The 13,678-nt window shown below is 41.1% G+C and overlaps 2 protein-coding genes across 4 annotated transcripts; one reads left to right on the forward strand and one right to left on the reverse strand.

Annotated features, from left to right (window-relative positions):
* Nucleotides 1-2,903: 2,903 nt before the first annotated feature.
* Nucleotides 2,904-4,157, reverse strand: anapc11 (APC11 anaphase promoting complex subunit 11 homolog (yeast)). Its single transcript, XM_012882626.3, has 2 exons — nt 3,870-4,157; nt 2,904-3,075 (listed from the first exon to the last, which is right to left on the reverse strand). Exons 1-2 carry the CDS (start codon nt 3,976-3,978, stop codon nt 2,930-2,932), a joined length of 255 nt encoding a protein of 84 aa, XP_012738080.1. The 5' UTR covers nt 3,979-4,157; the 3' UTR covers nt 2,904-2,929.
* Nucleotides 4,158-5,160: 1,003 nt separating this feature from the next.
* LOC105940171 (cyclin-dependent kinase 12) lies at nt 5,161-9,847 on the forward strand. Of its 3 annotated transcripts, none has more exons than XM_036137094.1 (4): nt 5,161-5,394; nt 5,985-6,636; nt 6,720-6,830; nt 8,136-9,847. In XM_036137094.1, the coding sequence occupies exons 2-4, from the start codon at nt 6,007-6,009 to the stop codon at nt 9,279-9,281; spliced, it is 1,887 nt and encodes a 628-aa protein (XP_035992987.1). In that variant the 5' UTR covers nt 5,161-5,394; nt 5,985-6,006; the 3' UTR covers nt 9,282-9,847. The 3 variants fall into 3 exon arrangements, with proteins under 3 accessions (XP_035992987.1, XP_012738097.2, XP_012738096.2); XM_012882643.3 differs by having other exon boundaries at nt 5,161-5,362; nt 6,723-6,830; XM_012882642.3 differs by having other exon boundaries at nt 5,162-5,362.
* Nucleotides 9,848-13,678: the final 3,831 nt, after the last annotated feature.

Below are 13,678 nucleotides of genomic sequence, written 5' to 3' on the forward strand. Positions count from 1 at the left end.
GACATAAAATAGACTAAGTGAACATAATCAAGAGAATTATATATATATATATATTTTGTTATTTTTTGTTGACGTTTCCTTTTGGTAACAATGTATGACAGTGTAAATGAATGAAAACAAGAGTTAGGTTTATTATTGTAAAAACCTTTATTTAACAACTCATCTTATAGTCTTAATAGGTCCTAGTAGCATTGACAGTAAAGCGAATAATTTGAAAGCTAAAAACAAAATATTTTTCAACGTTTCACTGGAATTTTTGATTTGAATAATTGTTTTCATTTGGTTTGAGTGCCTTGATGCTGCCGTCTTTGCCTTCTTGCTCGTGGAAACTGATAAAGCAGTTCCTCTCAGGTGTGAGGAACAGAGCACTATATTGCCAAAAGTATTTGTTCACCCACTCAATTTATTGGAATCAGGTGTTCCAATCACTTCCATACCTACAGGTGTATAAAATCAAATGCCTAGGCATGCAGACTGTTTTTACAAACATTTGTGAAAGAATGGGTCGCTCTCAGGAGCAATCGTGATAGGATGCCACCAATGCAACAAATCCATTTGTGATAATTCATTGCTGCTTAATATTCCAGTGTTGGCCCTGCGACAGACTGGCGACCTGTCCAGGGTGTACCCCGCCTCTCGCCCAGTGAATGCTAGAGATAGGCACCAGCACCCCGCGACCCCATGAAGGATTAAGCGGGTCAGAAAATGGATGGATGGATTCCGGTGTTGTGCCATCAAGCCATGAGGAAAAATCAGGATTGAGTTGAAACATGACACTGCCTCTCACAGCACGGTGCCCTGCTATGAAGCCAGGCTACACCTCACTTATCTTTCTTCTTGCCTGTGGACTCTCAAGGAGAGGTTCTGCGATGGGGAGACCAGCCACCCATGCTGGCTGCATGGGACTCAAAGACTCACAGGCATCTGCAGGGTCGACCAAGCTGAGTAAAATGTGCTTTCTGTGAAACTCAGTCCCGCTGCTCCTGCCTGGAGCGACAAAGGGGGGAATTCCCTTCGTCCAAAGGACCTAGCTGGGCTCGGAAAACTGCAGGCTGGATCGAAGCTCAGTCTGCAGTCTAACTTCTGTGTGATCAGACACCGGAGTAACGAATCCATCTATGCCGAAACCAGCCTTGTTTTGTTTTTCTCAGCTGTTGCAGGAAACTGACTCCAGCGGCCCGCCTGCAGCCGGCCCAGAACCTGTTTTCCCAACCTGAGAACAAAAGCTGAGCTGAAATCACCCGCTGCATCCGGGTCAAAGACTCTAGGACGATCCGGAGCTGCCTGCTCTGACCGCCACGTTCCGGCTAGCCCATAGCTGCAGAGCTGCATGCTAGCCGCTACTAGGATGCCCAAAGTGAACTGAACTGACACAGAGGCACAGACAGGTTTGGCAGACAAATAAACAGGGAGAGTTACATTGGTTTACTTAGGACAGCTCCCACTAGCTTCTTCAAACCATGCCAGGGCTGATGTAATTCGAGTGTGTTTTTAGGGTTATAACAAACATTATTTTCATAAGGGTTTTATACATTGATGGGATATTGATGCTTGTGTTATCCAGTCTGCTCATATGACCAAAATAAAGCCGAAGCTTTTTAAAATTAGCGCCGAATATCCCCTAGCCTATTGATATGCTCATTCTTCCTGGATACGCGACTGTGGTTAGTTTCAAACATATGGTTTGTTTCGTTTCGCGCCACCATCGTTCGATAGTGCTATGCGCGTTATTACTGCATTAATTTGGAGTATTAATGTCGATTTTATGGTGTTTTCGTATAACTTTAGGATTAACCGATTTTAGCAACCGTTTGCTACAGCAACCCCTCGCATCCCGGAGGTATAATCACATCGATAAAATCGAGCGTTCCTAAAGTTTAATGATTTTAACTGAGAAAATCATTCTTTAACATCTTATTTTTTTAAATAATGTTTGTTTAACTTAGGATTTGCATTGTGAATGGGTTGAAACACATACCAAAAGTTGTTCTAAATTAGTTAAGTAGTTAACCTCAATTCACATTCTTTAAAATTAACTTTGGTTCTTTAACGCAGATCTGCAGTGAATCAGGATTCACTGGATTATTCTGATGATGATCAACCATTTTATTTTGTCTTTTGTTTCTTTTGTGTGTACGTAGTTCCTTAGCTTCTTTTTATCTTAATTTTGCTTAGTAGTCTTAGTCAAGTTTCACTAGCCGAGTAGAGAGGATTTGTTGGTTGAATAGTAGTGTTAATTCAGATAAACGCATTCTATAATGATGTTTTCTGAATGTTAATTTTATTTGTGTTAATACATTCTTGAACTTGAAGAGAAGTTGTCTCTCATTTATTCTATATGCGTCCAGAATTTGCTGTTAAAAGAACGCCAGTGCTCGAATCACTCAACTATTTTCCTGATATCAGCTCTTGGGCTAATATATAACCAGATCAACAGTGACATCCAGTGTGGGATTCTAAAACTGCATGGCATTTAACAATTTTGGAACAGACAGTACTGAAAAGGATAAAAGGAGTAAATTGGCATGTAGTAATTTGGAGTGCATTAGACTGAATTAAACTACACGGTTATGTTCTTTTGGGTCTGTTTGTTTAAATTTCTCAGTTTGTCCAGCTTTAAGCCAAAAATGATCCAAAATGTGTTCTGATTAAGGTTTATGTCAAATTAATTAACCAAATATAAAAGTAGACTTTCCACAGAAACATCGACAACACCTTAATTGTTTTTTCAAAATTATTCCAGGTTATCATTAAGATATAGTGCACAATGATTTCTTGAGTGTTAAAGATTTTATTACAAACTTAACAGAAAACATAACAAATATTCATTAAAAGAAATAGAAAACTCAAATTTACAGGAAAAAAGAAAAGCAAAAAAAAAGGAGCTCAGTGAAGCGTCTGTCTTTTTTGTCGCCACGGTAGAGCCGAGTCACTCTTTGAACTTCCATTCCTGCCGACACATGGGGCATTGCTGCTGGACTTGCTGGGAGTTCAGCCACTTCAGGATGCAGTGCATGTGGAAACAGTGAGAGCACTGACCCCAGACCAGCGGGCAGTCGTCTCCAGGAACTTTACCTGCAAAATAAAAAATGTATTACGAAATCATTCAGAGTGCGAGCTACAGAGGTGTAACATCTGGTCTGATACATTAGCCTGTATTAGTGCCAGGCAGTGCGGCCCAATATATTCAATCCTGACAAACATCCTTGGCTTTTTTTTTATACGATGGGTGATGTGACTCTTCACCCAGGACATCACCAATGCTTAGATCAGTTATTCCTTGTCTGTCTGGAAAGATTTCGAGCTGGGCGAAACAATGACTGTCATAGTGTGAAAACTAAAGAAGCCCACAATGTAGGTATTAGATGACTGCAGGCAGGACCTGAAATGATGTTGTGGTGGTGTTGAAATAGCAATCGAGAAGCTCAAATCCACAAAGTAACAGGAAAAGGATGAGGGGAAATGTGGGTTGACCTCAACTGGCAGACATACGCCCATAAAGAAATAAAAACTGAAAAAGTGAACTAAAAATCACCCTACAGGTCTAAACGTAAGCTTTACCTGGTGGAACACTTCAGAGCCGTCGTGCACAATATGTTCACGAACACACGAGAGAAGCACAAAGACCTCAGTTCACTATAAATGTTTAGATTGCACAGTGTTTTTAACTTTACTGATTTTACAAAAATATGCCCAAGTTGTTTCATATTTACCCCAGCGTTATTTCTAGTGTACTACTTTTGTGTAAGCTCGCCGTTCCTCACATGGACGTGGCCACATAATTCTGTCTAACACGCACACTGGTTAAATTAGGATTTAGAGGTAAGCTTTATGAGTTGTAAGGAAGCTGAGAAGCCCGGAGTACTCACAGTCCGGGCAGCAGCCATTGAATGGCATCCTGCAGATGCCGCAGTTGTCGTCGTTAGCCACCCAGGACCAGGAGGCCACTCCGCTCCACTGCCAGATCTTCACCTTCATTCTCGCCCAGCTGCCGCCAAAAACGCGCTGTCACACAGCCAGACAGTAAATGCGCTTCACAGTTCAGCCTCTGGGCGCATTACATGTCAAACGTAGGTAGGAGTGGACTCTACAACTGCTAACCATCCATGCTACTCGGCTAGCGCTGTGGCTTCTTCTTCTTCTTCTGTTAGATATTTGTTGGACGGTTTGCATAACGGGATAACGGGAGCGCGTTACTGCCCCCAGCTGGTTTGGAGTGCAGACTGGACCGACGCACAAAAAAAACATTTTCCTATCAAATATACGAGTCTGTTTGAGATAATTTATCAAAGCTTGAGTGCTGTCAGATATTTAACTTCTCTGTAATAATTCAACGGTGGTAAACTTTTTATTTTATTTTAGAAAGACTGTTTTTCAACTCAATTATTTAATGCCGTATTCTTGTATTATCCCATTAATTATTTTCATTATTGTCAAGTCAAACCATCTTTCCCCACTTTTCACAAGGAACTCTGCCACCTCTTCTTATCTCTGAAATTCATGGACAAAGAACAAGATGCAGAACTGTATAATATGATAAACAATTTGAAACTAATGGAAAACCCCTAATTTTTTTTCTTTCTTTTTTTTTCTTTCTTTCGTTCTCTCTCTAAGTATGGAAGCAATTTGGATTGGCTTCTTCAGGTTTTTCAGATTTGTGTACATCTGATGCTGACACTATGTTTGTTGTATATGATGTTAATAAGAAAAAAAAAATCATTATTGTCCAAACTTTACTAACTTCCTTTTCTATTCCCATTGGATTACAAAATTGCTGATCATGTGTGTCCATCCCTTTTAAGTACCCCATCTTCTGATACGTAAGTTATTTCCAGCAGGATAATGTACCTTGTCACGAAATAAAATAATCTCAAAATGTTGTCTTTAACACGACAAGTAGTTCTACTCCAGTGTCCTTTAAATTCAGCAGATCTCAATCTGAAAGAGCCCCTTTGGGATGTAGTGGACACGGATATTGGGTGACATCATGGATGTGCAAGCTAAAAATCTGCAACAACTGTGTGGTTCTGTATTGTCATTATGGACCCAGATATTTTATTTTATTTGAGATTTAATGCAATCTGGAGCTGCTGCAAAAAAAGCAAAACAAAGTAATCCTTCGTCCTCCTACCAGAAGGGGGCAGTATCTGCAGGAGGAAGGCAGAAACCTACCGAACCACTGAGCTATCTCAGTGTACTGAACGGCCTGGTTCCACGCACAGCTTCGGTTCAATCCGTTTATTGCAGGTCGTTGCTGAGTTAAGCTCAGCAAATAATTGTTTAATCGGCTTTAATAGTTTTATTTATTCAGCTCTAAAGGAATCCAGTTGCTTCAAGGGAGTGGAGACGGATCACGGAAACGGTAATTTAACGGGTTATCGTCAAATAGGCTAGGTATAAACACAACAACTCAGCCCCACAGCAAACCATTTTGAAATGGACCGAACTATTTATAAATAATTGTTTTTTGCCGTAAAACATAGTTCTGTTTCTGGTCATTTATACTAGAAGTACTTCGTGTAGCCTTTAGCTGTATCACACTCGGCCTGTGAACAGTTAGCTTCATGTTAGCTGAGACTGTGATGCAACGCTGAAGTTAGCATTCCTGTTCAAAGCTGCCGAGTCGGCTTGAGTCATTTACCTTTATAAGGAATCGGGATCGAAAGTTAAATCATTGACAATGGTCAAACATGGGCAGAGGTATTCTACCGTTCTTGCCTATTGTTAGCGCACGGTTTGAAACATGGCAACTTTTTTATCATGCGTATGAAATGGCTAATTTGAATTCATGTGCTCAGTTTAGAAATAACTTTTTAACTAAACCAGCCGTCAAAATTAGTTGTAGGTATAGCTAATGATCCATTGATTTTTCCTTGTTCTCCTTTAAATCAGTGAACTTCATGACTTCATTGATTTGAATCTGTTCCCTTTGTGCTCATCAATGTAATGTCACAACTTTTTCCTTTTCTTTTTTTCTTTTTTAGCTGATGGTGTAAAAGTGAGAGGATGTACTCTAAAGGATCTGACTACAGCTACGGACGGCAGGATAATGACAGAAATTCAAGACGGAAGTGGGACGACTATGATGACAGACGAGAAGAAAGGCGTGACGTCCACAGCAATACTTCCCGTGACTCTTATTATAAGTATAGCAGAGATGGACACAGTAGCAGAGACAGGCTGAGCAAAGGTAAAGAGTACACTGACTCTCCTAAGAGGCTTTGCAGTTCAGATACAGCTAGCAGAGACTGGAGCAGAAGGAGCCCGGCGAGGAGGCGCAAGTCCCCGACTCTTTGGGATGCGCCTGAAGAGAAAAGGCGAAGGCTTACGGAGGAAGATGATGCAGATTATAGGTACAAGCGGGACTCTCCAGAAAAAACTCACAGGGTGTCACCCGCTGGTTTTTCACGCAACCAACAGTTCAGATATTCACCGTCGTGCGAAGGTGATGCCGGGTACAGGAAAACGTCTCCGTATTCCAGATCCAGGCATCAACGTGAAGAGTTCCCACCCAAAAACCACTATGAGGATTTCAGGGACAGAGATTCCGCTGACGATTACGAAGCAAGCGCTTATCGGAAAAGGATACATGGGTATTCGCAGGAGAGGACGCTCTCACCCGATCACACTACACGGGTTAGTTGTAGGTATTAATGCTTCAACACACTTTACATTTTGAGTTGCATCCATCTGATTGATAAATATGTCCGAATCTCAAGCAGGTTGAAGCCCAGATGAGAGAGAGGAGACCCAGCCCCTCTACTTCTGCATATTATGACGGATATTATGAAAACAGAGCCACTGCACCACAAAATGGGTCTGCTGGACAGGTGTGTTCATTTTTACTTCAACCCAAAAACTGTGTATTTTTAATAGCTTGTGGTCTCACGTTTTGTCCTTTATCATGTGACAACACTTTTATGTTTCTATGTTAAAGACCAGCTCAATGTAGTGCATAGTTATTAACTGGAAGAATTAAAAAATCTGAATAGGGTGAAAATTATATTCAGCACCTCTGAGTCCATGCCCTGTCCAAATCAGATTTTCTTAAGCTGCAAATAATCTGCGGTATATATTTACCAGCTCAGCAAATCTATAGTCTGGATATTTTTCAAAATTGGTCACAGTCAGTTTGGGTTAAAAGTGACAGAGGGATCTTTTTGGTTTCTCAAATGTCGGCACAGTCTTGTTAAAAAATTCCTAAACCACAACATTGACAATTTTGTCAAAGTGGCTTTATTGCTTTATAATCTTTTTATCCAAACATTTCCTTGCTTATCCTTTTATTAGTTGGACGAACTCTCGTCAAATGTCCAGTCAGCTCTAAACTGCTCCAGGACATAACAAAATCAAATTATTATTTTTTTTTTCAGAAAATGTAAAAATTCTTTCTTCACTCCGAATAACATAAAAATAGTTTCTCTTAATTCAAACGTTCCAAACAATGACTTTAAAACCCGGGGTACAGACCTTGTGTTTGTTGTTACACTACATCTAACGGCATAAAGGAAACTTCATAACCATCACTGATGGTGGATTTTAGCCAACAGTTGGAAGTCCTGTTTTCAAGGCTAACCTTATAAAATCTGTACTTTCTCATGAACTAGTAGTTGATAACTTAAGAACCCTCACATTGCAGTTGACTAAACATGCACTAAGCCAGGGTCAGCAGCACAAACAGGCAAATTTTATTACAAAAAGGGGATTAAAGTAGCGATAAATGCACCAATGCACAGTTAAGATCTGGCAAAACTGATGCATGGACAGTCTGGATGCATTTAAGACTTTTCAAGCACCTGCAGAAGTCCTGCAAATTATTTTATCACTATGGAAATGTTTTCGTAAAATTGAACTGGACTGACACAAACCGCCTTAAAGGGCCAGTTTCAGGGGATTAATGATGCGATTTTTATTTCTTGAGCTTGCCAACATGCAACTTAAGATAGAGCCATCGGCTTTTTCTCACTAAGATTAAAAGTTCTAGAAAGGTAAGGAGAAAGTTGTTCCAGTTTAACAAATTTCTCTGCAATATGTAAATTTTTCCTAGTTAGCAAACTTAACTAGATGTGTCCCATTCTATAAAGGATTTCCTGCATTCCTGCATCTAAAGTTGTGGCTTCTTTGCTTCCCATCAGTCTTTTGAACGCGACGCCACTCCACAGAGTGCCGCCCTGCCTGAAGACAAGTCGTCCAAAGGATTCCAGCGCTTTCTCGACGTACTTAACAAGGGCGTGAACGTTGACGTTCTCACTCAGATAGTAAGTCAGAACCCCACACCGCTGTGTGACGGGCGCATTTCTCCAAGGTCTTTTGTGAACGTTGCAGCTCGACGTTGGTCTCCCGGCCGCGCGGAGGGGAACCAGAAACCATATAAAGATGACAGCTACTGGAATGAAAACAAGGGATCCCTCAGGTCTCCGCGGCAACGTCACGGGTCCGCCAGTCCAAACAGGAATCCCGCTCCTGTCGGGGAGAATTTCCGTGGCCGCAAGTCCCCCTCAGTGGAAGAGATGACCATGACGGCCGAAGATCTGCAGAAACACAAGCAAATGCGAGACGTTCTGCAGGCCATCGGCGTCGACCTGGGATTCGAAGAGCTCGGCCAAATGTCCCATCGAATCCAGGAGCGTCTCTACGGCAAGAAGGAAAACGAGGGCGTCCGCAAGTTAAGCAGAGAACGAAGCGTCGGGCAGTCGGGCAACGCGGGACGTCGAAGTAGATCGTCATCAAGCAGACGTAGTTTCACCCCACCACGCCAGGGCGGTTATGCAAAGCAAGAGCCGTTCAGTGAGGCGCAGGATCTCCGGCAGCAGTCTGAATACAGTTCGGAGCTGAATAGAAAGTCTTCCCAAGGGGATGAAAGACGTAAAGCAAACCCCGTGACGAGTGCTCCTTTACTGAACGCGCTCCCTCTCAACCCCATGCACGCCGTAACGCAGCTTCCTCCTCCACGGATGCCGACGATGCCGCCGGCCCCCTCGGTTCCGCCGTATCCTCCCATCAGCCAGTTACCGGTGTCGTTCCCAACAGTCGCTCCCCCTCCGCTTCCTTTTTTCCCCCGCGTGGGACCTGGGATTTTCTTCCCTCGTGTGCCTCCCATGCTCTCCCCCTCACTTCTGCCACCTCCAAACGTCCCTCCTCTGCTGTCTCAGTGGAGACCGGCCCTCCCACCGCAACTGCAGCTTTTAAATCCAACAAACGTGAATGCCCAGCAAGCCATGAACACTATGCAGACGTCGAAAGCACGGGGGAGGCACCGCTTCCTGCAGATTATTAAGTGAGCGCGGCGTGTCTTTCACAGACGTGCTGTTTTTGTTTTGTTTTTATTTGGGGAACCCACACAGTAGGACTAATGGGGTTTGTAGCTTTTTTTTTGGTTTACCTTTGTAAAGTGTACAAAAAAAAATTAGAAAACTACTAGGTTGAAAATTAGACTGTACAGTTAACTGACATAAAGTAAATACCTGATGCTTGAAGGCGCCGAAAAATGACTCTATTGCACCGGATGAAAGATCATAATCATCAGGCACTTTGTAATAACCGGACCAGCAGCAGCGAAGGGAAGAAAACGCTGACTTTTCTTGGTGATCAAGATTTGTTTAGCATCAACAGAAGTGCATAACTTCTGTTTCTGACTCAAATCCTGGCTTGAGAAATGTAAATGCATGCCTGTCCTTAATTTTTCCAACTGATCTTGTTGACGTAAAGGCAGACTGTTGAATCTTTTTGTTTGCCAGGTTCACCCCCTTTTTTTTATTGGTGTACATGTATTAACTGTTGAATAATTTGACCTGTATGATATTAAAAACAGTTATTCAAAATAAACTTCAAAGCCAGTGTTTTATTACTCAGTGATTTTTTTTTTTTTTTTTTACATATGTGAAGCAAAACCTCTCATAGTGATCCTTGCTGAACCCTCCGCTACAGTCAGAGGTGGGTAGGAAGTAGTTACATTTACTTGAACAAGTAAATGTACTTTACTTTTTGAGCAAAATTTACTTTAAGGAGTAGTTTTACTTTTTCACTTTTACTTGAGTCATATTAATACTCAAGTTTCGTTACTCTTTAGTAAAATTTCTGGCTACCTATTGTGAGTAATTTCCTGAATAAAGAACAGCCTTGTTTTAACCAAAGATGCACCCGTGAGACAAAAACATATAGAGTTCATGTTAGAGTGAGACTTCTTATTTGTGCACAAGCTTTGTTTTTTTTTATTACTACTATTTTGTCTGTAAACAGGCACAACCATGCTTTAACCCTTGTGTGAACTTCGGATCCTAAAGGCAAAAGGACGTCAACTAGAGCGCCTCCAAAAAAAACAGGACTAACAATTGACATCAACATGTACAGAACCCACCTTCATCTTTACAGAGAAAATAGTCAAATCCAACTACTACTCTAACCTAATAAATAGTAACCTCATAAGCTCTAGGACCCTCGTCTCTCTACTTAAGATAACCGGACCTTCAAATCCCCTTCCTCTTCTGTATTCTAACGACGTGGATCTCCCTGCTCTCATATTTTAATGACAAAATTCTCCATAATATTCACCAGAACTTCTGCTCTGCAGTTCCTCCCACTCTCTCTTTTAACCCCTCCCCCATCCTCTCTCCTGTTTTGCCCTTCAGGACATGGCCGCCATCTCAACTATCACCTCCATCTCTAAATCCTTTAACCTGTGTCCTTCATCCCCTTCCCATTGTCCTATTAAATCCGGCCTTTCCTCTCTGCTACCTCACATTACAACTATTATTCACTCCTTCCTGATAACTGGAACTGTTCCCGCTGCCTTTAAAGTTGCAGTCATCACTCCAATTTTAAAGACGCCTGGCTCTGACCCTAATTATTTCAGTAACCTTTGCCACCAATAATTTAGATGAGCAGTTCCAGTCTGGCTTTCGCCCCCCCTCCATAGCACCAAATCACGATTGATCTTTTCTTGGCCGCTGACTCCAACCTTCTCTCCCTCCTGATACTTCTTGATCTGACTGCAGCGTTCGATACCATTTCACACTCCCTCCCTGTGGCGCCTCTGGCATGACAAGTTAAGTGGGGCACAAAAACTCAACACCCATCTGCAGCAGCTAATGTTTTTGTGATGCTTACAACCTGACTTTGATCAATTTTAAATTAAACGGACACATTAGCATAAACAAACACACTAGAAATTCCATTTTATAAAAGCTAAATGTAATTTAATTTAACACATAAAATTACAAATAAAGGCTCACATTCATTTATTGAACAGAAAAGATTCACGGCAATCCTTCAATGAACTAGCAAAGATAACCAATACTAGATTAATATTTGCTTTTAGTTTACATTTTCATGTTTTTTTTTTTGTTTAAATGTTCCTACATTTTATTCCAACTGTTATTTACTTGCTTTTTTTTTCCTGTTTTTGTTTTCCAATGTTTTAATCTTGTAAAGCACTTTGTATTGTCCTTGTGCTAAAATGTGCTATACAAATAAATTAGTCTTGCCTAGATGGTGGCACACAATTCGGTAGAACGTAAACGTAACGTATGCATTTACAGTATTTTAATTGGATGAGCCAAGCTTGAGGCTAGAGGATTTGTACCCCACGGCCGTCTACTGAGAGCATGTTGGACATACGCACTGCGATTTCAGGTGTCCATTATTGAAAAAACTATGGCGGGCCGGCCCCAATATCAAGGCGCCTCAAGAGGATTTAGCGTACTGAGCTTGTCAGTTTTCTGGCAGACTTAGATATATAGACACAAATGTTTCTAACAGAATTTTATTGGCAAGGGAATCTGTCTTTTTTTCTTTTTACAATATTGCTCTATAAAGAACGATCATGTCCCACTGATTATTGTGAACATAGAGCTCCACAGCGACATCTGGTGGGGCCAGGCCCCACTGGCCCCACTGGCCCCAAATGCAGAGACGTCACAGCTCCCTCCTCCTCCAGAGACTTTCTTCTGTCGGCATAAAAGGTACACCCCTCTCCTGGTTCTGTTCATACCTTACTGAGTCCATTCCCTATCCTGTTACTTCTGGTGTCCCCCAGGGCTCTGTCCTTGGCCCGCTCCTTTTTATTCCATCCTTAGCCACTTTAATAGGAAGTTTCACTGCTATGCCGATGACACCCAGCTTTATCTATCCTGCCAACCATCTATGCCATTACCCTACAAATACACAGACTTCCCTTTCAATTCAGGATCCAATTTAAGTTACTCCTCTTTACTTTCAAGGCCATTCATAACCTTGCCCGTCCTTATTTGTTGGAACTTCTCCACATTCACACCCCCTCTCACTCTCTCAGGCCTTCCTCTTCCATTTGGTCTCTCTGTCCCCTCTATCCGCCTCAAGACCATGGGTGGCAGAGCTTTTTCCTATTCTGCCCCCCAGCTCTGGAATCAACTGCCTCCTGATATCTGCAATGTTGACTCCCCCATTTTAAGTCACCTGAGAACTATATAAAAAAATAGCTGCCTACTCTATAAATGTTTTATTTTGTATTTGTTTTAGATTGTTGTTGTATTGCCATTTGTTTGGTTTTAATTTTGTACAGTGTCCTTGGTGCTTTTCAAATAAAATGCATTAGTATTATTATTGTGTGTATCTGCATGCTTATATTTACTTTTCACTCTGCTGGGACAATGAAGGCTATTTCTATCCAATTATCACCACTGACAGGTGATAAACTTGTTTATGTGTGGGTTTTATTAGCTAGTAAGTGCTAACATTTGGTCAACATTTCCTTTTTCCTTTAAATCCCATAGATGGCCAGATGTGTTTGCCTTGCATACCTGTGCAATACATGCCATCATGATCCACTATGGGGAAAAAGGCAGTGGAGGCACTGTGCTTTGGGCCCTGCGTTCCATGTGGATGTTCCTGTTAAGTAGAGTTGCAATTAGTGTAAACCCTTTTGTGGCAACAGCATTCCTTTTCGACTGCCCTTGACCTCTTTCATTAGCTTAATATGGTATGACAAGTTTGGTTCAGGAGCACAAGTTCAATTGTTAGATTGCGAAGTCCATTTAGGCCCTGCTTACAATTTACAGGATTTGAAGGACCTTCTGCTAGAATCTTAGCGCTGGTCCAGAATAAGAATGCCTGATTCGTACAATATTACTTATAACAAGAAACCCTTGTAGATATACACCCACTTGACAATTGTTTATACATTGTTCCCTTTGTTGCTACAAAATGTGCATCCTATTTCAGTACAATTGTTTTATCTATGCAATATTTAAATTCTGTTTCGTTTCATGGCCTGCTTACAAAGCATGTTGAATCGCCTCTGGTGGTGATAGTCTGAAATAATTGTATATTGTGCTGTCCTGAAAGGTAATCTCAACAATACATTTTATTTGGATTGACATTTGGTCTTTAAAAAGCCCCAAACTACTGTGATGTCATAAACCAGTCATTCCATGTAGATTTGGATATTTTTATTCTCTAATATGACAAGTAAGTGGGGATTTTAAAGTACATTTCGCTCTTCATTTGTTACAACACATTTTTGGAGTTACTATGCATCATGGGTTTATCTTGGTTGTAAATTTAATTTTCACACCCTGTAGTATCTGATTGTTTTTTCTTCCTGATTAAAAAACAAATATATATATATATATATATATATATATATATATATATATATATATATATATATATATATATATATATATAGAAAACCAGTGTTTTA

This window comes from Fundulus heteroclitus, chromosome 5 (genome assembly GCF_011125445.2).
Source record: "Fundulus heteroclitus isolate FHET01 chromosome 5, MU-UCD_Fhet_4.1, whole genome shotgun sequence".
Lineage (NCBI taxonomy): Eukaryota > Metazoa > Chordata > Actinopteri > Cyprinodontiformes > Fundulidae > Fundulus > Fundulus heteroclitus.